The sequence below is a fragment of the Abramis brama genome (genome assembly GCF_963993115.1).
Source record: "Abramis brama genome assembly, chromosome: 4".
NCBI lineage: Eukaryota > Metazoa > Chordata > Actinopteri > Cypriniformes > Leuciscidae > Abramis > Abramis brama.
The window spans coordinates 11,329,226-11,355,722 of record NC_139966.1 but is presented as its reverse complement, the minus strand read 5'-3'; the positions used below and the strand labels follow the sequence as shown (position 1 = coordinate 11,355,722).

The 26,497-nt window shown below is 38.3% G+C and overlaps 2 protein-coding genes across 7 annotated transcripts in view; one reads left to right on the top strand and one right to left on the bottom strand.

Annotated features, from left to right (window-relative positions):
- The first annotated feature begins 10,157 nt into the window (after window positions 1–10,157).
- LOC311081693 (ras-related protein Rab-19) lies at window positions 10,158–22,674 on the top strand. Its single transcript, XM_084112319.1, has 3 exons — window positions 10,158–10,472; window positions 19,233–19,416; window positions 21,494–22,674. Exons 1-3 carry the CDS (start codon window positions 10,290–10,292, stop codon window positions 21,769–21,771), a joined length of 645 nt encoding a protein of 214 aa, XP_083968445.1. The 5' UTR covers window positions 10,158–10,289; the 3' UTR covers window positions 21,772–22,674.
- Window positions 22,675–22,809: 135 nt separating this feature from the next.
- terfa (telomeric repeat binding factor a) overlaps window positions 22,810–26,497 on the bottom strand; it is a 31,398-nt gene continuing 27,710 nt past the window's right edge. For all 6 annotated transcript variants that reach the window (XM_084112249.1, XM_084112250.1, XM_084112251.1 and 3 more), the window contains one exon: window positions 22,810–23,088. In XM_084112249.1, the coding sequence (XP_083968375.1) occupies window positions 22,930–23,088 (159 nt within the window). In that variant the 3' untranslated portion in view covers window positions 22,810–22,929. The remainder of the gene's footprint in view (window positions 23,089–26,497) is intronic.

Genomic DNA, 26,497 nt, shown 5'->3' with positions numbered 1-26,497 from the left:
GATCTTTATCTTTTTATTATTATCTTTGTTTTTTCTCTTTTATTTTGTCTCTCTATTGCTGTGAAAATAAGACATATTCAAGAGAATGAATCAATATCACAGTTTGTTGATCAATTCCTGTGTGAATGAAGGATCTCATGATTCTCTATAGAAACTGTACATACTGTAAACACTTGATCAGTTATTGTAATATAATCCAGTTTACTTTAAATAAACCTCCTCCTGAACAGAACTGAATTACAGACCTGCTGTTATTGATAACATGTCTTATCTTGAAGTATGATTTTGGTCATATTGCCAATCCCACAATGACACATAAAATAAACTTTTCTTTATATATTCATACACTGATTTACCATGTATATTTAACTTGTTAACAACATTTGTAGCTATTTGCATATTAATTTAATCCCACCGGTCACAATAGTGACCGTAATTTTTTTTTTCATTTCTAAGGCTATAATAATGTTACTGAATGATCTATCAATGCATTTCCAGCAGATATTGAAATAATAAAGGGTCTCAATGAAATACGTGCAGTGTCGCATGTTTACTGTAAATTGTCTCATGACCAGAGCTGTTTATTTCCTGTTTGCGCCAAGAGAAGAGGATGGCAGCAAGAAAGCTCCCAAAGAAAAGGGTGGTAAAGTATGTTAACATAAAGATAGGACATAGATTTTTGGTACACATCATGTTTAAGGTGTCTAGTATTGATATATGCATTTGCAATTACTCAACCATTTTTAATGTGGTCATAGCACTCACAAACATGTCAACGGCAACAATAGTGACCGGTGGGATAACCCATTGTATCTACATGCTAATACACATAGGCTAACTGTTCTACCTTACTTTCTACCTAATTTCACACACACACACACACACACACACACACACACACACACACACACACACACATGGTCACGTCTCTTCTGATGTCTGATCTCCACACACACACACACACACACACACACACACACAGAAACAGACACACACACACACACACGGCCACGTCTCCTCTGATGTCTGATCTCCACACACACACACACACACACACACACAGAAACACATACACAAACACACACACAAACATATTTTTTTACAATGCAAACCATTCAGTCAATTCAATTGTTTTTATACACATGAATTCGCCTCATTCAAATGAGCGTATTGAACTGGTATGAGTGCTGGAAGAGGTCAAAATTGATTTTAAGACTCTATTTTCTGCTATTTTCCATCTTATTAGCACACAAATAATACAATTTCATTATTTTTTTTAAACATGACTTTTAATTTTGTTTATTTTTTATTATTTTAATGTTTGTAGGCCTAAATACGATTTACATTAATTATTACATCATTTATTCATGATAATGTTAATTACCGTATTATTCATCATTAATTTGTTTACATTTTTAGTGTTAATTATTATGTTTTATATATATGATACATTAATTATACTTTATTAATTAATGTTAATTACATTTGATATTAATGTTAATTGTCATACATTAATTTTTTGCATTTTTATTGTTGATTTTAATGTTTGTGTATATATGTAGTATTCATTAATTATTATACATAATGTATTAATGCAATTAATGTTTATTTATTTATTTATTTACTTACATGTTTCATGTTAATGTAAATGACAAATATGACACAGGCTTTTGGTGGCTTTTAATCTGTTAATTATCATTGAATTGCATATATGAGCTATAAAAACCTGATCTATGAAATATACATTCATACCTGGTGTATGAAACACTCAACACACACACACACACACACACACACACACACACACACACACACACACACACACACACACCTTCATTAATGTTGGTCAAAACACTGTAAAAGTGAATCAACACGCAGAAATGCTAAAATTTTCTAAATGTCATAATCATTTGTTAATAAACAAGTATTCATTACTTCAGTGATATCATTGTATCTACATACATTTTTAACAAACTGTGATTTTGAATATGTGCATTCCTGAAATGCATAATTTAGACAGTCTCCTCTGATATCAGATCACTGTAAATTGTAATATGGACTCATGCATTTTCTGTAAAGCTGCAAATGATGAGAAATGATGTGTATTGTGAAAAACGCTGTACAAATAAATGTGAATTGAATTAAATGAGTTTTATCTTCTAAATCTGTTACTTCTTCCACACACAGTTTCACACTGTCACACTCTCACACCACATGGACTCTTGGGCTGCGTCCCAAACCGCATACTCAATGAGGAGGGACTTCATTTCAATAAGTACTTACTGAACGAGCGCTAAAAGAGTAGGTACTCTAGTTAAGTATGAATCGTGGTATGAATGCGATCCGGTGTGGTATAGTATCCGGTCACTCTATAGTGATGGGCCCGGGCTGAGGACCCAAGCAATCCGATTGGTTCAAAGCACGTTTTATGGGTAATCGCTTTAGTGCCTGGTTACAAATCATACAAAATCATTTTATTATAGAAGACGTTTGTACTACGTTATAACGAGTCATTAATGTATTTAATGTTTTTTAAATTATACGTTTCATATACTAGTATTTAACCGAAGCTATAGATTGTGAAATTAAACATTTCTCGTTGTTAGTGTGTTTTTTAGTTAGCTTAGATAGCTATGCTCAGCATAGCATACAGCTAACGTTATCCGATGATCGTGCTATGAGCTTATACTGCACTGATACTGCCTTACCGTATTCACAGCCATTCGTAATGCAGTTATAATTGTCATTATTTTTTATCGCAATAATCAGCGCAATATGTTACAAGTACACTTTTATTTATTAAAAGAGCCATAAAATAATGTTTATTTGTGAATATTAATTCCCCTTAATTCATATAATAATATTTTATTTGAAAGAAATAACATTTACAAGTATGTTTTGTGACAAAGTTATTACTAAGCAATAGGGCATAATATGCTTCTTTTTTTTTATTACAAGCATGTAATTTGTGTACTAATGCATATGATTTATGTCATAATTAATTCTTAATACAGAACATCATACAACACAATAACATTTAATGTAATAAAATTAGAGAACCAAAACTTATATAAAAATTTAATTAAATTACACAATACAATACATAATGAATTCAACTGAATTATGAGATGTAATATATTACATTTTTATTAACACAAAACTACAAGCAAAATGCACATCGTTTTAGGACATTTATAGAGCTTTTTAAAATACACAACAATACAAAGCAGCTTTAAACAGACATGCTATGTCTTTACTTTTCTAAATACTTTTGTGATAGTCCTCTGGCTATATATTGTGAAGATTTAAAAACAATTAATGTTGAGTTAGCCGTGTTAAAATATTTAATGAACTGTAAGGTTAAAGTTTTTTGAGAGCTAATGAGACACAAATAGATGCAGTGTCTTTTGCTGTATGAAAAGTCAAATCTTTAGTTTGAAGTAAATTCATGTTGTATGTGCAGTCAATTCTTTGTGGAACCATCCTAAGGCCTAGATGATGCAGTCAGTCAGTTTCCCCTTTAGATGGTGCGGTCGTGACCTGGTAGGCGAGGAGGCTGGACTAGGTATCTAACTCTGTAAAAACACACAAACATGCTACAACACGTCACGTGCAACTGTACACTTGCAGTCTTTAGTGCTATGGAACATCACTCACTGTTTTTGCTTTGGTATACAAGCCCGAAGGTGCAACGCAACAGATGCAGTTAGCTCGTTGAACCTGGGATGTTGTGACATTAAAAGACTATTTTAATGACACACTCCACAAGATATATCAGCCCAAAAGTGACTGAAACCTTCCGTTCGTCTCAGTATTACAACAAAAGATAAAAAAAAGTAATTACTTAATGAGTTAGTTCACCAAAACTACCAGGGTGAGAAAATTTAGTTTTTTTGGTGATATAAAAAATTTAAGTACTTATTTGTACCAACAAAATCCCATAAAATGCTTACCTCAGGAATCAATTCACACATTGGTCAACCCTGTTGACCAATGTGAATGCGTTTGCCACAGTGGTTTCGCGGACACCGCTTGGAAAGGGCCGATCGACTAGGGGGCGCCATTTTCCATCTCGCCACGGCCCCCTGGAGCGGGCGGAAAAGTTTGGTGTTTAAAGGTTTCATTCTCGTTAATTAAACTAAGCACACTCGACTGAACACGTCACACTAATTTTCGAGTCATTCCAGTGCTCGATTTGCATAAAAATGCAGTGTCCGTGAAACCATTATTTTGCATCCTCTGATTGGATCTGGGACATTTATGTGTTTTTGCTCTCCTGTCATGTGTGATATCAATTATCGTTAATGGTGACCGGATACTTCATCACATCCGCCATGTTGACGTTATCATGTGACCCATGACGTTATCTTCTTATGGAGGCAGAATTGTCTCAAATATAATTCACACAAAAAACATGATTCACACACACATAGACAATTGCACATGCATGAAACCTAATTCATACACATGAAATGTACACAAAAATAATTCACTTGCGTAAAAAAAACACAAAAAGCAATTCACATGCACAAAAGATATATTCATAAAATACATTTCACAAATGCAAATGTAGCGTTGCGAGTGTAAGAGAATTGAGAAAGGTTTACCACACTTTTAACAGAAATGGCAATATATGATAGACTACGCCACCCCGGAAAACCAGGGAACTAATAGCCCTAAGGGCACACAGGTTTGTTCTGAGTGGGTGGGTGAGAGGACATGAGACATATATAGAAAAATAGAAAAGTTTTATTTTCTTTGTCAATGTTGAATAAATAGTTGGAAATTCAAAGTTAAAAACTCACATTGGCATTATAATAACTGAACACCATCAATTAGCATCTACTCATACACACAGTAAATAAACTCAATTTATAGAAACTCAACCAGGAGCAGAGGTATCTAGAGGTCCGGGCCAGCTGCCAAATTGGAAAACAAACCCGCCCAAATAATCCACTACAAATACCCACACACACACGTGAAGGGTTAAATGCCAGAAGACACACAGCACTAGGTGTGAACACACCACACACATGGCAGCTTCGCCTTCACCCTCCAGAAACCCCCAGCTCCTGCAACAGACAAAATTAAGAAACACACAAAACATGAATATAATCCAAAAGAATAAAACAAGTCAAATAATTCAAAGATCTAAACCACTTGACATAATTAGGACTCAGTACCACATTAAAACAAGTTGACATTGAAATAAACCAAATAATCAAACATACATTCATACATACAAGATGCTTCAAACCAATGGAATTCAATAGACGGCGGCCAGAGAAGACAACCAGCCAGCTTGCAGTCAGAGGAATACACAATAGCAACGTGCGACAGAGTCACAGCAGTTAATAGTTGCTATTGTGATGAACGTCGAGGCAAAACAGCGACGCAGTCGCAATTATACGCGATCACAGTTCAGCATTGATACTCGATTCTCACGAATAGCCCAAGAGACCCTCAGTTATACAAGGGGGGCCTGCCGAGCAGAAAGATAATGTTAAAAACAAACAAATTATTAGCACACACCTATAATCTTACGTACCACAGAATGATCCCAGTGCACAAACCGCTTCGCAGTCGCGCACCATATTGCAGTACAGCAGCTCAGTCAGAAACCAAGACGCATGCCATGTGGCAAACACACATCCCTTATATCAAATAAGAAAGGGGCGGGGGCTTAAATTAAGCACAGGTGAATGAAATCCTCATTAGTGGATTCAGTCACCCTGCTACACAAAACACAATTCGTAGATGTACAACTGTGCTCAAAAACGATGAAGGTATTTTTGGTGCAAATCAACTGAACGCCTGTGACAGTGAAATCTGTAGTTGTAGAGAATAGCCACACATGTGTATCAGTGAATGTGAAGTCACAGAGAGAAATGTGAGCGTACGAGTTTCTTAAAGGGGTCATGACATGGTTTTTTCTTTTCTTTTATTATGTTCCCTTAGGTGCAATTATAGTATTACTTTAGTTTTTTGGACAAAAAACGTTTAAAATTGAGTGATTTATGACCTTTTCCCACCCAGTTTCTCATCCTCTGATTCAAACAGTCTGTTTTGGGGGTGTTTCCCCTTTAAAGGGGAAATGAAACGTCCATGTTTTGGCACTGGTAGTAGCTACATATATTAGAAAAAGCACCTTGCCAAAAATTTTATTTTAAAAAGTTGTTAAAACCACAGATATGACAAAATTATTTTCGTAATTTCTAGCTAGCGAGTCGCCATTTTGGAGTGACGTCACAGCCTACGTGACGGGGTTGGTTGGTTCCGCTGGTGAGTGAAGAGAGTGAAGCGTTACTGGACCGGTCTGAATACGCAATTGATTTGAAATGGAGGAAGACGAACTTGAAAGACCTGTTGAGCCCGTGTGTCCCATTGCTTATGCATTTGAGTAGATACGGCGTGGGAACCGAGCAGTGGTACGTCGCTATGTCGAACAGCCGGTGATGGACATGGCCGTAGCCAGCTATGAGGTCCGGCTATGAGGTCCGGACCTCGGTCATTTTTTTACATTCAAAAATAAAATTTCAAGCTCTCTGAATGATTAATTAGCCGTTTAAACCACCTCATATGATTTTTTGCAATTCATTTTGCTGCGAGAATCTAGCGCAGTGAACGGGGCTTGAGAGCGCGTTGTGAGGGCGCGGGTGCGATCCCGTGTTGCCAGATCCACCTAATGGAAAGGTGGCAGTAGTCTGGACTTGTTTTTCTGATTTAATGTCACACTTTAGGAAGTTATTAAAGTGGAAAGTTGCATGTTAGGGTTCGTGATATATTAATCTTATTTCCAAAACACAAGCTTTGAACTTATTTCGGATTATTATAAAAAAAAAAATTGTTGCTTGTTTTTCGTAGCAATATCTGGCAACATTTTACTGTCGGCATTAATAAAAAAAAAAGCTTATAGAACAACTGTAATTGCTGACAGGAAGATACCACATTCGGTAAGACAAACGCAATGATCATCGTGATTATCTGTAAGAAATGTATAGCCTAACACTATCAAAAACAATAGCATAATACAGATCTGTATGTTACAGAATGAAATATGCCAAATACTGGCCAGCAGGAAGACGGCTTTTTTATTTAGTCATTTCAGTGAGCCAAGGATTGAGTAGTCCACACACACACACACACACACACACACACACACACACACACACACAAGCTATAACGTTAGCTAATAGCCTGTAAATAGTTTGTAACATGTCTGTAAAATGTAAAACATTATATTGAATAAATAATTATTTCACAAACATCTACAGTGTGCATGTGCAGTTTGTTAACATAACGTTAGACATCGTCTTTTTGTCTGGTACTAATAAACTTCACTAGCTAAACACTAAGTTAGCGTTATTTAGCTAGTTCATGCTTACAGCTGTTAGCTAACAATGACTGTACCTAACGTTAGTTGTTCGCTAGTTCGACCAGCACATGCATTTTGTTAACGAGCCAGTGTGATGCAAACATGTATGAGAGGTTTGACATGATAATATGATAGCAGATGAACGCTTTTTATGCGTAGTTTAATGTTAAGTTTTATGTCTTTCACTGCGTTTTACTGAACTCAGCCCAGAGACGTCAACCAACCAACCCCGTGACGTCACAGGTTAGAATACTGCACAATGGCGGCGCCCTGGCCGCGAAAGATATAACGGTTTTTCTTTTTTCTTTTATATGTTTACATTTGTCATGTTTCTTATATAATTGTTGATTATAGTGGAAATCCATCTTGTAAATCATGTAAACTTGATTGACTGCTTCATTTCCCCTTTAAGAGTTCAGTGTTAACGCCCACTGTTATGATTGGCTAACGTCAGTGCCTATGCATCAATTGTTAACGCCCCCTTGTCAAAACGTGCGGATTTTGCGGAGCTGTGTTTACCGTTACCATAGTAACGGGTGATGCGTGCGAGGCGATGGCGATTGCAATGATGTTTGAGTCGGAATCAGAGGAAATGAACCATCAACACAACTAAGAATGCATCAGCCCGTCCACATAGAAAGTGTGAAACTATTTTGTCAGTTTGACAGCCTACATCTTTTAATAGCCTACGGGGCATGAACATGACGGTCATGAAAACAATAAGTAGGCTATAAGTAAAAACACGGTGATTATTCATAATGAATTAAACTGCAATTAACGTTTTAAAAAAGTTTTAAGTTTTAAATATCCTACATTACTTACAGTTTGCGTCGTCGTTGTTGAGCCCAGAATAGTCCACACGGCCTTATCTTGTACAAACGTTTTCTGCCAAAGCCAGCATCAAACTGCGATTGTTCTCAACTGTCACTCATCCTTGAAATGTGGAGAACACACGCCTAAATTAACACTGCCGTGACTGGGACGTCCGCAAAAAATAAACTGCATCCATCTTCCCCTGACGTCTGGATCTTTCAGCAGCGTATATTATTCAAACATGTTGTTTGTCCACAGCCAGGAACAGCACATCTGCGTGACATCGCAATCTTCTTGTAAAAGACCCACTCGCTGCACGTCGACTGAACACATGTGAAGCGCGTGACAGATGCGATGATGAAATGAAGCCTAGTTATCTTGCGCTTGAAGCGTAGTTGTCTACGCTGGAGGCGGTCATATGCAAACGACTGGTACGTCACTTCGTACCGTGACGTCACTTCATACCATGGATCCAGAACGAGCTGTATTTAGAGCTTGATTAAATAAATGATTTGTTTATAATGGGGAGGACGTCTTAAGCTATGAAACTTGCAGGACGTTTTAATGGTACAAAGACCTCTTATATACCAAAAGATCAAGGCAAATTTGGTTTCTTATGTCATGACCCCTTTAATTAGTGATTTGTAGAATAGGATTTGTCCGCCTGCAATGAGGAATTAGAGAAGGTGTAACTGTTGTGTTGTGTTTGTGGAAGAGAAGAACAAGTCTACAAGTTTGCAACTCTTAAAACATTTCTCACTGTGACTTCACATTCACTGATACACATGTGTGGCTATTCTCCACAACTACAGATTTCACTGTCACAGGCGTTCAGTAGATTTGCACCAAAAATACCTTCATATTGTTCCTCGTTCCTGCGATGTGAACACGGCAACATCCGGGAACTTCCACCAGTAGTTCTGTAGGAGCGATGAAGAGGTTCCTCTGGTAGTGTGGCCCGGGGCTGAAGCCTGAGAGCAGGTTATTCCTGCAATCCTGCAGACTGTAGACACTGCTGTGTAGTTATGAATGGAAGCTCGTTTCCACCACAGAATAAAAAACATTTTAAAAGATAATTGTGACTTTTTTAACCTCATTATTTCGAGTTTATATCTCGCAATTCTGACTTTATTTCCCAATTGCGTGTTATAAAGTCGAAAACTTTAAAATGAATAAACCCATGTACTTTTGTAAGGTATGTCATATTTGTACCAGACCTCAACACAGGCGATTAACGATTTCCACCGTTTCTCTCTACTGTAAATCAGCCTTTCACAAATACTGACTTATATTATATTTGAGTGACAGAGACTTTAAAAGGAACTGATTTTAATTATAATCACTTTAGCCTGATAACAATGTTAAATTAATTAAAATCAAGACTTCCAGTGATAAAAATTAAAGCTTATAATTTCCCCGTTTTTACTGTTCTGCACCCTGTTTTATTCAGACTTGGGCGAGTGGTTGATGTTTATATAATAGGCCTATATTAAGATATACATATATATATATATATATATATATATATATATATATATATAAATAATATTATTACACACACTCAAGGTTCATCGAAGATATTCAAGATACAAACATTGTATCAAATTGCTAAATAATGTACACAAACATCTTCAATGTTTTATAACCCAATCCATACTTATTTTTTTAACATTATGAACATAAATACAGTATTTATACAGTAAATGGCCACAATCTTTTTAAACTCAGTTAAAATGCAAAAAAAGGTTCCTTTCATCATTTATAACATGATGCATAAATCTTATAATGTTTAGTTTGAGGTTAATGATGAACATTTTCGGAACTATTTGTTGAAAACAAAACATTAGTTGGCATGGCTGTGCAGGATATTCATGTGAACACAGTAAAACATGCGCAGTGGCTGTTCAGTTCAGGCACTACATTACCCAGTCTGCTGCACTACATTACCCAGAATGCACCTGAGCAGGTGGCGGTCGCACCTGTTGAACCGGGTTGAGAAGGAAGGTGAGAGCTGAAGCGCAGTGAGACTGACGGCAGACCTCTCTCTCTCTCTCTCTGTGTGTGTGTGTGTATATGTGTGAGAGCTATGGGATCCTGACCCATGGATCCTCAGGACGACTCCTTCGACTTCCTCTTCAAGATCATCCTCATCGGGGACTCAAACGTGGGCAAGACCTGCCTGGTGCAGAGCTTCAAGACGAGCCAGTTCTGCGAGCGCCAGCAGAACACCATCGGCGTGGACTTCACCGTGCGCACGCTCAGCATCGAGGGCCGCAGAGTGAAGGTCAGGGGTCACACCACAGCTCCATGTTCGTGATGTTAGTCAGACTGAGTGTGTGTATACGCAGGTCAGTGTGATTCTCCTGCTGCACGTGTGGCTCTTACACTGACCCGTTCAGCCAGCAGAACCAGTTTATCCTCTCAGTGTGTTAGTGTCGCACTACAGGAAGAAACACACACGGCTGCTTCCTGCAGCATACGCAAACATGCTAGGCTTTGTGTTCGTCTCTTATATTGATGTGTGAATCTACAGAAGAAGTATAAAGGGTAACACTTTATTTTGATGGTGCCTTTTGAAAATTCTGTTGACCATAAGTAACTTTGCGACTACATGACAACTAACTCTTATTAGAGTATTAGTGGACTGCTAACTAATATCTGCTAACTCTTTATTGTGATGGTCCTCCGACAGACATTCTAACCCTAACCCTACCAGTCTACTAATACTCTACTAATACTTGAATGAGAGTTAGTAGACATGCAGGTGCAACATTACTTATAGTCAACAGAATGTGTTAAAGGGACCATCAAAATAAAGTGAAACCGAATAAAGAAAAATGTGATAGCAAAGATTAACAGGGAAATAAAATGAATATACGTATATAAATGTGTAATGACAATTTGAAATGTTTATTGGGGAAAAATGTTTCACTTATGTATGGAGTGTGTATTGCATGCTGTGTACATGAGTATAAGTATGTAGTGTACACTGCAGTATGTATACTGTTCAGTAAGCAACATACTGTGTACTCGGAGCATAGGTATGTAGTGTACACTGCAGTATGTATACTGTTCAATAAGCAACATATTGTGTACTCGGAGCATAAGTATGTAGTGTACACTGCAGTATGTATACTGTTCAGTAAGCAACATGCTGTGTACACGAGCATAAGTATGTAGTGTACACTGCAGTATGTATACTGTTCAGTAAGCAACATGCTGTGTACACGAGCATAAGTATGTAGTGTACACTGCAGTATGTATACTGTTCAGTAAGCAACATGCTGTGTACATGAGTAGCCTATAAGTATGTAGTGTACACTGCAGTATGTATGCTGTTCAGTAAGCAACATGCTGTGTACTCGGAGCATAAGTATGTAGTGTACACTGCAGTATGTATACTGTTCAGTAAGCAACATACTGTGTACTCGGAGCATAAGTATGTAGTGTACACTGCAGTATGTATACTGTTCAGTAAGCAACATGCTGTGTACATGAGCATAAGTATGTAGTGTACACTGCAGTATGTACACTGTTCAGTAAGCAACATGCTGTGTACATGAGCATAAGTATGTAGTGTACACTACAGTATGTACATTGTTCAGTAAGCAACATTCTGTGTACACAGAGCATAAGTATGTAGTGTACACTACAGTATATATACTGTTCAATAAGCAACATACTGTGTACTCGGAGCATAAGTATGTAGTGTACACTGCAGTATGTACACTGTTCAGTAAGCAACATGCTGTGTACATGAGCATAAGTATGTAGTGTACACTACAGTATGTACATTGTTCAGTAAGCAACATTCTGTGTACACGGAGCATAAGTATGTAGTGTACACTACAGTATATATACTGTTCAGTAAGCAACATGCTGTGTACTCGGAGCATAAGTATGTAGTGTACACTGCAGTATGTATACTGTTCAATAAGCAACATACTGTGTACTCTGAGCATAAGTATGTAGTGTACACTGCAGTATGTATACTGTTCAGTAAGCAACATGCTGTGTACATGAGCATAAGTATGTAGTGTACACTGCAGTATGTATACTGTTCAGTAAGCAACATACTGTGTACTCGGAGCATAAGTATGTAGTGTACACTGCAGTATGTATACTGTTCAGTAAGCAACATGCTGTGTACATGAGCATAAGTATGTAGCAGTATGTACACTGTTCAGTAAGCAACATGCTGTGTACATGAGCATATGTAGTGTACACTGCAGTATGTACACTGTTCAGTAAGCAACATGCTGTGTACATGAGCACAAGTATGTAGTGTACACTACAGTATGTACACTGTTCAGTAAGCAACATGCTGTGTACATGAGCATAAGTATGTAGTGTACACTGCAGTATGTATACTGTTATTTATTTATTTATTTATTTTATTTATTTGTTTTGTTTTTTCTCTCTGGCTATACAAACCATATTACAAGAACACACAAACAATTTCATGTAACATGTAACATAACATGTATAATAATTAACCAAAAAAGAAAGAAAAAAAGGTTTAGGCTGAAGCTGACAGCTTATAGCGCCTAACCTTCTCACTTAACATACAAACAGACATTTAATTTACTCTATATAACATCATAGTATAACATAGAGTGCAAACAAACTCATGATTTATTTTACTTGAATCACCCACTTAATCTATAAACCTCCAATCTCTTTATTCTTAGAAGCCTCTTAAAACTACTAATGGTTTGACACAATTTAAATTCATCATCTAAATTGTTCCATACATTCACCCCCTTTATGGAGATGGTCATACATCTAATATTAGTTCTAACTTTCTTTTTTTTAAATATACCTCTTCCTTTTAATCTGTATTTGCAATCCCTTTTTTCAAACATATCTAAGATTTTAATTGGCAGCAAATTATTATAAACTTTAAACATAATCTGTGCAATTTTATATTCTACCAAATCATAAAACTTAAATGTTTTTAGTTTAAGAAATAAATCATTTGGTGTGATCTCTATATTTAGAATATGTGATGATCCTTATAGCCCTTTTCTGTAAAAGAAAAATTGAGTGGGTATAAGTCTTGTAAGTATTTCCCCATATCTCTAAACAGTAGGTGATATATGGCAAAATTAATGAGGAGTATAACAAGTATAATGCCTGTTTATTCAACAATCCCTTAATTTTATTTAGTATTGCTATTGATTTAGATATTTTCATCTTAACAAAATTAACATGCCTCTTCCATCCCAATTTACAATCAAGTATAACACCCAAAAATGTAGTTTCCTCTACTCTCTCTATTTCCCCTTGACCAATTCTTACTTTTATCTCCTGTACCTTGCAATTTCCCCAAATCATAAACTTAGTTTTGCTCATATTTAACAATAATTTATTTGTGTCAAACCACTTTTTAACCGTTACCATTTCTCTCTCTACAACCTTCACTACAACTATCACTCCTGCAACTCTTTGCCTGAGTGGAAGAAACTTGTGTCATCAGCAAAAAGAATACTTTTAAGCGATTTGGACGCTTTACACAAATCATTCAAATATAAAATAAATAATTTAGGTCCTAATACAGAGCCTTGGGGCACCCCACAAAGTATTTTTAAGGAATCTGAGTCCATTCCATCAAATGAAACAAATTGACTTCTATTATTTAGATATGACTTAATCCAGGAATGTCCAATTCCTCTAATCCCATATTTACTTAATTTTTTCAAAAGGATCTCATGGTCGATCGTATCAAAGGCCTTTTTTAAATCGATAAAAATCCCAAGACAAATTTCCTTTTTATCTATAGCTAATGTAATTTCTTCTACTAGCTTCATTAGTGCCAATCCAGTTGACTGATTAATTCTAAACCCATACTGATTCTCAGTTAGAATATTATATTTACCAATGAAACTATCCAGCCTCTTAACAAATAATTTTTCCAAAATCTTGGAAAATTGTGGGAGAATCGATACCGGCCTGTAGTTCGAGAGTTCCTTTGTCTCCCGCTTTGAATAAAGGTAACACCTTGGCTATTTTCATTTGATCTGGAAATATTCCCTCTTTGAATGAAGCATTGCAAATATATGTCAATGGCTTAATCACACATTCAATAGTCTCTTTCAATAAAGCCATATCTATACCATGGACATCAACTGATCTTTTATTTTTGCAATTTCTCACCGTTTCTCTTACTTCACATTCGTCAACCTCCCTTAAAAACATTGTATATAGATTATTTTCAATTAATTCTTCTACCCCCTCTTCATCTTGGGGTTCAACAATATCCTTAGCTAGGTTGGGCCCCACATTCACAAAGAAATCATTAAACTCTTTAGCAATGTTTTCTTTTTTGTCAACCAACATATTATTTTTCATAATATATTTAGGATATTCGAATTCCGGATTTTTATTTTTCAACAAGCTATATATAACTTTCCATGTGCCTCTCATATTGTCTCTGTTTTTCTCTAATTTACTACTATAGTATGCCTCCTTCCTTGTTCTAAGTATTTTTGTTAATTTATTTTTATAAACCTTATACTTCAATTCAGCATTCTCTGTTCTGTGTTTTATAAATTCTCTATACAGAGTATTCTTCTTTTTACATGCATTTAATAGTCCTTTAGTCATCCAAAGTTTTTGCTGCTTATTTTTGTCCTTTACGTTGTATATCATCATAGGACAGTTCTTGTCATACAATTGACTAAATGTAGCTAAGAATGAACTGTAAGCTTCCTGTACACCATTTACATAGACATTCTTCCAATTTTGTTTTAATAAATCTGCCTTAAAGGCTTCCACCGTTCCTGGAGTTCTCATCCTCCGTTTTCTAATCTCTGTTGTCGGCTCAGGTGTTTTTAATTTATGGTTACAATGATAAATGGCAAATATAGGTAAATGATCACTTATATCTTCAATAAGTAACCCTCCTGAAACAGCTGTATCCATAATATTCGAATATATGTTATCAATCAGAGTCGCGCTATAAGCTGTGACCCTGCTTGGCTTGGTGATGGTTGGAATTAAACCCAGGCTATGCATGACATAAATAAATTCACTAGTTCCCTTGTGCCCTTGTGGATTTAAGAGATCAACATTGAAATCCCCACACAAAAACACTTTCTTCCGCCCTACTATCCTGTCAAACATATGAATTAAGTGATCTTTTGTGATGTCTATGCATGCTCCAGGGGCTCTATAAGCACAGCTAATAATTATATTTTTACTTCTTTTCATTTCTATCTCTACAGTAACTATTTCAAAGAGGCCATCACATTCTTTTGACATGGTTAACACCTTGTTACATTTCAAAGAAACATCAACATACAGGGCAACCCCACCACCTTTCTTGTTTGCCCTATTAACTACAAACATCTCATATCCCTTCATAACAAAATCATTTGCATTATCATCATGTAACCATGTTTCAGATACTGCAATAACATTAAACTTCCTCTTAAACTGATTTAAATAATCTACAATTCTGGGGAAGTTCCTATTCAAGCTTCTACTATTAAAATGAATAATAGACAATACCCCATCCCCATCAAAATCAAAGTCATTAAATTGTTGGTCAGTAAAATTTCCACAGTTATCAGTACAAGATGTAGGCCTATTATAGAAATTACTTTCTGGATCTATTTGACATTCCCTTCCATATAGGCCTTCTTCGTTTTCCAAATCGCCCCATAATCCATAATGTCCTAATCCAGAATGCAGATCTTGTGTAACAACCGTTGGCACATATCTAGGCCCTTCTGCGTCGTGCTCCATGTCACTTTCTACATCACAGCCATCCAAATCCTGATCACTGTCGTCCATAAATGGGAACACATACTCTTTACATGGCATCGTTATATATCAGTCCACATCCATGCAGCACTTCAATAGGCCTAATTGTCCATTTACGATTGATACCTGGCCAAACAAACTCAAATTCCCTTCCCTCACGGTCCGTGAGTGTATATCTAACAACAGCGGCATAGTCCAACAGAAAAATGCACACGCGTATAATACCAAAAAAGGAAAAAGACAAAACCAAAAAAAAAATCCAATGGCACAAAGTAGCCTAGGTTCTGGCCTACTCCATGGAAGGCTTTGATCCTGTTTTCTTAGTTTTCATGATTCAAACCGTTCAAGTTCATGAAGATCCCTTACCGTAATAACTTTTGCCTCAGGTGATCCATTCAACTTTATCAGTACTTTGCCATTTCTTGTCCATGTCGCTTGTATCTTCTGTTGTTTCCGTAGATTCCTCGCCGTTCTTGCGATTTCTGCATTCTTTTTTGTTAAGTTTTCATTAACATAGACATTGGTTCCTTTTAACTTTTTCCCTTGCATCAAAACACCAGCCTTGTGTTTCGCAGCAACGAAACGTATTAAAATTGCCGGTTTCGTTTGTTTATCTTGCCGTGAAAGGCTGTGGCAGGATGATATATTGTTACTCTGTATGTCAATATTTTTGCTTTTGAAGAAGTGGATCACTTGAGATTCCAGTGATTGTTGCTCTTCTATCGATGTGTCCTCACCTTCTTTTCCCGCAGCAACACTCGAGTAATTTCTATGTCGAATATCCAACCCACTTACAATAATATCATTCATTCTTGCATTTTGCTCGAGTTCATCGATCCTTCTTTCAAGGTGGTCAATTTTCCGGTCTTTTTCTTTCATCAAGGATTTTAATTGCTTAACTTCGACCAACAGCTCGGGAAGCGTGGCCTGCTGTTTGGCAATTTCACTCATATCCTCAGATAGCATGTTAAGTGATTTGCGAATCTCTTCCATGTCCTCGTCGAGTTTTTTTTGACGTGACATTTTTCCGAGAAATTCAAGCTTGATTTTTCTTATAGTCTTTGTATTTTAGTAGCTTGAAACTCCACCAATTCCAAGTAGAGAGTGACGCAGTCTCGACGCTCATGTGATGCTCAACGCTCATTACCGCATGTTGCATATACTGTTCAGTAAGCAACATGCTGTGTACATGAGCATAAGTATGTAGCAGTATGTACACTGTTCAGTAAGCAACATGCTGTGTACATGAGCATAAGTATGTAGTGTACACTGCAGTATGTACACTGTTCAGTAAGCAACATGCTGTGTACATGAGCATAAGTATGTAGTGTGTGTGCTGTGTACACGAGCATAAGTATGTAGTGTACACTGCAGTATGTACACTGTTCAGTAAGCAACATGCTGTGTACATGAGCATAAGTATGTAGTGTACACTACAGTATATATACTGTTCAGTAAGCAACATGCTGTGTACATGAGCATAAGTATGTAGTGTACACTGCAGTATGTACACTGTTCAGTAAGCAACATGCTGTGTACATGAGCATAAGTATGTAGTGTGTGTGCTGTGTACACGAGCATAAGTATGTAGTGTACATTACAGTATATATACTGTTCAGTAAGCAACATGCTGTGTACATGAGCATAAGTATGTAGTGTACACTGCAGTATGTATACTGTTCAGTAAGCAACATGCTGTGTACTCAGAGCATAAGTATGCAGTGTACACTACAGTATGTTGTATACACTACAGTATGGAATGTACACTGTTCAGTTGGCAGCCTGTATTGTACAGTGTTTAGCAGACACTATGAAATGTACAGTAGGAAGTGAAGTGTTCTGTAATGCAGTTTATAGTGTACACTGAGCACCAGGCAGTATGTGTAGAAGATATGTAATATATTGTAGTGTACACTGCAGTATGTAGACAATATGTATAGTAGACAGTATTTAGTGTACACTGTGTGAGGTAATACAGGGTTCATTAGGCAGTATTGAGTATTGAGAAGGTAGTGTACAGTGTACAGTAAGTAGTGCAGTAGTGTAGTGTCCTGTAGGCAGTGTTTTGTAATGTAATTCTGAACACTGTATACTGCTTATTGCTGTAATGAACTAAATTACAAAACACTGTGTACTGCCTGCTGAACACTATATACTGCTTATTGCTGTAATGGAGGCCGAATGTAGTGTACAGTGCTGAAATGCATTTGATAGTATGCATAGTATGCACTAGGCAGAATGTGTATAAGATATATAATGCAATTTGTAGTGTACACTCTAGTATGTAGGCAGTATGTAGTGTACACTGTGCAGATGTCATGTTCACTGTTCAACGGTGTACTGTATTCAGTTTACATTAAAAGAAGGCAGAATATAATGTAGTGTTCAGTAGGTAGTATACATAGTATACAGTGTTCAGTAAGCAGTGTATAGTGTTCTGCAATGCAGTTCATTACAGCATTAGGCCATATACAATGTTCAGGAGGCAGAATGTAGTGTTCAGTATTCTGTAACAGTATATAGTGTACACTGCAGTATGTGTAGTAGGCAGTATGTAGTGTTCAGTAGGCAGTATGTAGAGTTACGTTTGTCATGTACATTGTTCAGTATGCAGTGTTCTGTATATGTGTAGTGTTCAGTATGCAGTGTTCAGTATATGATGTGTAGTGTTCAGTATGCAGTGTTCAGTATATAATGTGTAGTGTTCAGTATGCAGTGTTCAGTATATGATGTGTAGTGTTCAGTATGCAGTGTTCAGTATATAATGTGTAGTGTTCAGTATGCAGTGTTCAGTGTTCTGTAACAGTAGTGTATGTGTAGTAGGCAGTATGTAGTGTTCAGTAGGCAGTATGTAGAGTTACGCATGTCATGTACATTGTTCATTATGCAGTGTTCAGTATATAATGAGTAGTGTTCAGTATGCAGTATTCAGTATGTTTATTGTTCAGTATGTCATGTAGTGTTCAGTATATCATGTTTAGTGTTCAGTATGCAGTGTTCAGTGTATGTTTAGTGTTCAGTATGCAGTGTTCAGTGTGTTTAGTGTTCAGTATGCAGTGTTCAGTATATCATGTTTAGTGTTCAGTATGCAGTGTTCAGTATATCATGTTTAGTGTTCAGTATGCAGTCAGCCAGTGTTGTTCACTCAGTGAGTGAGGCCACAGAGACAGTGGTGAGCAGGTGTGTTTGGTTTCTATGACTCTCTGTCAGAGGAGCAGCAGTGATCAGTGAACGTCCCTCGTGTACAGACTCTCTCTCTCTGTGTGTGTGTGTGCAGATGCAGGTGTGGGACACGGCGGGGCAGGAGCGCTTCCGCACCATCACGCAGAGCTACTACCGCAGTGCACACGGAGCCATGATCGCCTACGACATCAGCCGCCGGGCCACCTTCGACTCGCTGCCGCGCTGGATCCACGAGCTAAAGCAGTTCGGGGCAGCTAACGTGCTCACCGCGCTCATCGGTACGACTGAAGGCTAGTCCTCCACATGCTGAACGCTGAGTCACTGAACAGCTCACGTTTAAACCATAAGCTGTGTCCAAAACAGCTGTGCACTATATCAGGTGTCGGCCATTTTGTAGTGGAGTCTGAATTCTGAATGAACGACATCATTCCCTACATTCGTTCACTACTTTATACCCACAATCCTCTCTGAATTCGAGTGTACATTCGATGTACACTTGCTGAAGCATTATTTCCCAAAATCCAATCCGGAGAAGACTTGAATGTACATTTCCTTAAGAAAATGTGAGAGGTGCTTGCCGTGTGCAACACCACCACCCCCTACATTGCTAGCATGTTTTTAGCTAAATTCTAACACGATAAGCATGTTGCTAGCATGTTCTTAACAAGTCACCATAGTTTACCGTGATTTACCATGTCCTAGCATGGTTTACCACTATTTATGTAAAGCATGATAAACCTACAAAGCTGGCACAGAGGCATGTATAATTACAAAATAAAGTCATTATGATTGTTATTAATTATTTTATAAAGTTAGTAACATGTAAGATAAAAGTAGTTTTGTCAGTACTTGTGACTAAGCAGTTTCTGCGACAGCTCCAGCTCTCGACGCACAGTGTAAACATCAGCGTCTAAATTCACTCGCTTTTTTTAATTTTTGAAGCCCAAAGTGGGCGGAGCCGACCGTCGCCATCTTGGCAGCGCGTCACTCCCGGATAAACGAAAAGGTGCAGCAAGGCGGATTAGCTGAGGTGACGTGACGCTAACAGACAGCAGACAAACGGCTAGTAGTGACTAGTGACATCAGCGGCAATCCACCTGTCACTCAAGTAGCCACGCCCTTAATTATGCAGAACTTTAAGGCTTAAAGGTGCAGTGTGTAAATTTTAGCGGCATCTAGTGATGATGTTGCGAATTGCAACCAACAGAAGTTACGGTGGCCGACAGGAAGTGATGTCGTCATCTGAGACAGCAGAGAGTAGCCAGTTAAGCAATGAGGTTTCTTTACAAAGATAAAGAAATTATGTTTAATTATACCATGGTCTGGGTGAATACTCGATTCTGATTGGCTGCAGGGTGTCCGTTAAAAAGTGATAATGGACACCTAGGAAAGGCGTCCCGTCAATTTGGCTGATGACAGTTCTAAATGATTGCGCTGGCTCAAACTCACTGATCAACTGCTGCGGTCGGGTCGCTGTGGCCACGTTGCTTGGCAACGCCTGTATACGGGAGATATTAAATAGTGCGCTCGACTTAATAAATAAAAACCCTCACGATTTTTACTCTAAAACACATTAAAGTATTATTAATTGATTAAATATTTCTTTCTTTCGTAAGTAACCATGGTATAAGCGGGTTAATGCCCTTCGAGGTGTCCATTATCAGGTTTTAATGGACTTCGGCGGAGGCAACCGTCCGCTGCAACCGTCCGCTGCAACCTCCGCTGCGCGTCGGACGGTTCACGCCTCGCCGTCGTCCATTAAAACCTGATAATGGACACCTCGTCGGGCATTAACCCTTACTTAATTATTCAGTAAAACGATATGTTATTGTGAATATTATTGTTACTTGTTCATCATGGTTCAGTGTTTTATTAGCTGACTTTAGCTATAACTTCTCTGCACTAAGAACAACATGTCGATGTAAGCGGACCCGCGGTGTGTGTAGAGAGAAATGGCTCAATCTAAGCTAATAAAAACGTAACGGTTCATTATATAAGCTCTTTATACACCACTGAAAACATAGTTATGTTTATGATATTGCATTTCTATCAACAAATCATCAGAAATATTACACAATGCACCTTTAATATAATTTAAATGGATGAGTTATAAAAAAAACACCCTCACAGTCGTCATAAAGGGCTAAATTAGCTATATAGACCAAACCCACTTCTTGCACCAGGCTGTAGACATGTTTCTTCCTGCTGTAAAGTTGGGCATTTTAACATGGGGGTTTATGGGATTGACTCTCTTCTGCAGCCGGCCTCTAGTGGCCAGTGGATGAACTGCAGTTCAAGTCACTTCAGTGTTGGATTCATAAGAGAGCCGCTTGGTCTAAACGTGTGTTTCCTCAGGTAACAAGCGAGACCTGGAGGCGGAGCGCGAGGTGCAGTTCGAGGAGGCGTGCAAGCTAGCGGAGGAGAAGGGCTTGCTAGCGGCGGTGGAGACGTCGGCTAGAGACGCCTGGAGCGTGGAGGAGGCCTTCGTCATGATGGCTCGCCGGCTGCTGATGCAGAACGACACCAGCGTCGCAGACGACCACACACATGCCGTAATGCTGCGGAGCAACTCGCACACCGTCAGCCTGACCTCAGCATCATCAGCCGACGAGAAGAAGCCCTGCGCGTGCTGATACACACACACACAACGTGACCTCTGAACTGCTCATCTGTGTGTTCTGTTACAGTGATTTCCCCACACACACACACACACATTATAAAAGCACATTGAGCCAAATCTGACATCTGTGAGCATGTTACACATCATCAGCTGTGGTGGATATACTGTTTTCTGATGTTGAATTATGCTGTTCTTGTGAATGAAGATTTTTCTGACCCCACTGACAGACGTCTGCTCTTGTTTTAAGCACAGACTCTCAGAAAACGAGACCCAATATCTACACTCACCTAAAGGATTATTAGGAACACCATACTAATACTGTGTTTGACCCCTTTCTCCTTCAGAACTGCCTTAATTCTACGTGGCATTGATTCAACAAGGTGCTGAAAGCATTCTTTAGAAATGTTGGCCCATATTGATAGGATAGCATCTTGCAGTTGATGGAGATTTGTGGGATGCACATCCAGGGCACGAAGCTCCTGTGTTGTGGCTTCACAAATGCTTTGCTGCATACCTCGGTTGTAATGAGTGGTTATTTCAGTCAAAGTTGCTCTTCTATCAGCTTGAATCAGTCAGCCCATTCTCCTCTGACCTCTAGCATCAACAAGGCATTTTCACCCACAGGACTGCCGCATACTGGATGTTTTTCCTTTTCACACCATTCTTTGTAAACCCTAGAAATGGTTGTGCGTGAAAATCCCAGTAACTGAGCAGATTGTGAAATACTCAGACCGGCCCGTCTGGCACCAACAACCATGCCACGCTCAAAATTGCTTAAATCACCTTTCTTTCCCATTCTGACATTCAGTTCGGAGTTCAGGAGATTGTCTTGACCAGGACCACACCCCTAAATGCATTGAAGCAACTGCCATGTGATTGGTTGATTAGATAATTGCATTAATGAGAATTTGAACAGGTGTTCCAAATAATCCTTTAGGTGAGTGTATATTCATCTTGATTTGATGAAGTTGAGGTGGTGTTTATGAAGGTGTTCATCGAGATGCTTCAGTTTCAGCAGACGATGGTGTGGAAGGACGACAGCAACTCTTGCTCCAACACAACGAACATTTAATAGGGAACGAAAACCTCTCTCACACACATACACTCACACACGGTGTTATAAAACAGTTAATGAACATGGGTATAAAACGAAGATGATCCCGTGTGTGTGTCAGACCATCTTGAGCTTGACCATGGTCCTCCAGCGGTCCTTCAGGTTGCAGGCGGTGCGCCCCGTGAAGGGGAAGGTCAAGCGGATCGGCTCCCAGCATCCCACGCCGAAGCGCCGCACGCCCTCTTTCAGCCAGTCCGACTCCTGCACCGTCCACATCTGACACACACACACAGGACGCTCGAATTGGTTGAAATTTTTACTTGCCCCGCCAAAATTTTCATTGGCCCCAACACAAAAAAGTAATAAATACATAAAATAAATACGTCTAGTTATTGTTTTAGTTGTTTTTGATCCATGTAACCTTAAAGGGACACTCCACCCATTTGCACTAAGCTTTGCATTGTTAGAAACCCAGTCATACTGTTGAATGGTCGTGCAACACTCTCTCATTTTCCCCTGAGACGGGAGAAATCCGTTATTTACCTCTTACACTTCCTCCTACAATGACGCAAAAATCGTCATTTTGCGTCATTGTAGGAGAAAGTGTCAGAGGGGGGGATTTCTGTTGAGACTACAACACTCGTTCCTCATCTTTCCCAGGGGGCGGGACCCGCTCACGCTACAGACCTATTACAGATCAGTGGGTGGGACTTTACTCTCTGAAACAAAGCAATATCCTCCATCTTGTTTGAAGCTAAGCTAACAGGCACTGTGGAGACAGATGTAAAGTTATGACAATAGCGGAGGAGAGTGCTCAATATGATATAGAAGAAGAGGATTTCGGAAGTCTGATGCTTGAATCAGGTGTTTGTGGCTACCTTTACAAGCCGCATTATAGCGAAGAGCAGCCGAGGCAGAAGACCTGCCTGCCGCGGACGAGGAGCCCGGACTGGCTCAAGTTAGGGCGGACTGGTGGCGCCGGTGATCTCACTATGCAACTACGAACCGCTACGAACACAGAGATAGAGTCCGTCTGCGGCAAAGAATTTCAACAATGACAATTTCTCCTGGACGAAACGTTTGTGTTGTGAACTATCCTAGTTTCGCACCGCATATGTTCTGACTGAACATCCAGGTACCATGCAATAATTCACCTTTTCGAAAGAAATACAAACGAGGAGTAATGCACTAATGAGTTCGCCAACTAACTAGACATTTTGTGTGAAATTAATTTCAAGCTCTGGTGGTAGCTAGCCTTGTAGCCGCTTTCTGGATTAGTGGGAGTGGCTTGCGGAGCTGTGCAATGTGGTGCATTGTGGGAGTTGTTGTCTTTCATACAAATGCGTCCTGAAGTTATTTTTTGTCTTTCCTCGGTCACGAAGGCACCAAATTCAAAATTTATTTTACATTTCGACTACATATATGACCCACTTTAAATAAAAAACAATGTTCAAATGGGTGGAATGCCCCTTTAAAGGGATACTTCACCTCTGGAAAGATGAATGTGTATTTAAAATGGGTCATTTATGTAGTAGAAATGTGAAATTATTTTAGAATTTGGAGCCTTCTAGACTGAGAAAAGCCAGAAAATGTATCTAACTCCCAGAATGCACTTGCTTCGCTGCCCTACGAGGTCACTCCCAAGCCACGCCTACCGGTTAGAGAGCAGTTGTAAACAACAAAGCTAAGCTACAAGTGAGTCTGGGATTCGGCTTTTGCGTTATACAGTCGCCATTCATCATGTTTACTGTGGCGAGGAGGACGAGGCAGAGGGCCGCGGGAGAACGGCGCGAGGACAGTGGTGTGATTACTGAGACGCGCCGGTCTCGTATCTCTCACGGAGGAGCGGGAATTTTCTTAGCAATGTTAAAACGCACATCAACCGATCACTTGTTTAGCGTTCATGTAAACACTACATTCAGATTCACCAATCGGAATGAATTCAGTTAGATTGAAACAAAAGGTGTGCATGTAAACAATGAATGGCGACTGCAGAAAGCAAAAGCCGAATCCCGGACATTTTGGACGATCTCGACGGCCGGACATGTCCGGGAAAAAGAGGATGGTAACCCCTACTACTCAGCTTTCTCCACAGAACAAGAGCCTGCTAGCTTAGCTTCCAAAAAAAGATGGCTGACACTATTTGTACATTCTGTGAGTGATATCCCACCCTCTATGGGCGGGTTGAGAACATGCGGGACAGCTCCTCCTACTGGCTGTAGTCTCTCGCCTCTGGCCAAAAAATCCTCCGATGACGCAAAATGCCGATTTTTGCGTCATCTGAGGATTTTTTCCAGACAAAAAATACATAAATCTCTCCTCTCAGGGGGATATGAGGGTTGAAAGCACGGTAATTCGAAAATACTACAGGTTTTCTACTGATACAAAGCTTAATGCTAAATCCTGAAGTACCCCTTTAATATATAAGGTTCTGACACCAAAAACTACTAGTCTAACTCATACATTTGAAATATTGTTAAAGATAGTAATAAAATAAGAACAAACTCAAATTATGAGGAATAGCACAAATAAATACAACCATACAAATGAAATAAACAGATCTTTTCAGGGTTTCCATGAAGTTCTAAACTATATTTTCAGGTTCAGAAATATTAATTAATCTTCACTGTATAAATATAGGTTAACCCTTATTACAGTAATTCAGTCTGTCTTTCTATTTTCTGTCTTTTGTTTGATTAGCATGTAATAACAGACGGCAGCAGGGATATTAGGCTGCGGTCACTTTAAGAGCTGCACGGGTCCAGTGTTCACACACACACCTCATCTCTCATGTTTACGCTCACTGAAGACTCAACCGACTGCGTTTACGGTGATACTACACAAGGCGGGCATTTTCACATCATATTTCTAAATTAGGGCTGGGCGATATGGCCAAAAAATCATATATCTGTATTGTTTGGTGAATGGCGATATACAGCATATTTTTTCAAAAAACAAAAACAAAACAAAAAACAATTATATATATATACACAGTGTATATGTATGTATATATATATATATATATATATATATATATATATATATATATATATATATATATATATATATATATATTAGGGCTGGGTATTGACACAAATTTCACAATTTGATTCAATTTCGATTCACAAGCTTGCAATTCGATTCGATTCGATATCGATTATTTTGGATATCAGGTACAATACACTGAAAATTTTCTCAAGGAAAACAAATCTCTTAACTATTATTGTAAACTATGGGAGTCAGTTGTAGCCTAGGCTGCATTAGCCTACTATAATTTTGAAGGTAAAAATTAACTGATTTGTATACAAACACTTAAAATACACTTTTATTTATTTTTATAATAATAAAGTTATATGAAAGTATATAAAAAATGGTGGCTGTCATAAAAAACTTTCCAGATTTATTCAAACATGCATTAAATATTGAAGAACATTAAAAATTATAATGAACTAGTGCAAAATACCCGTGCAAAATCAGTTTTTGAGTGTGTATTTAGTAATTGTTAGTTTGGTGTGTTTGAGTCATTGTTACAATTACACAGCAAAAGTTCAGTGACATTTTTATTTGTGCATGGTAGAAAGCACACAGTGAACTCCGAGAAAACGCTATGCTTGAGCAAACAGTTTGTGAATAGGCAACTACAAATGATGCCCGTGAAAGAGACTGTGAACGCATTGAATAGGAT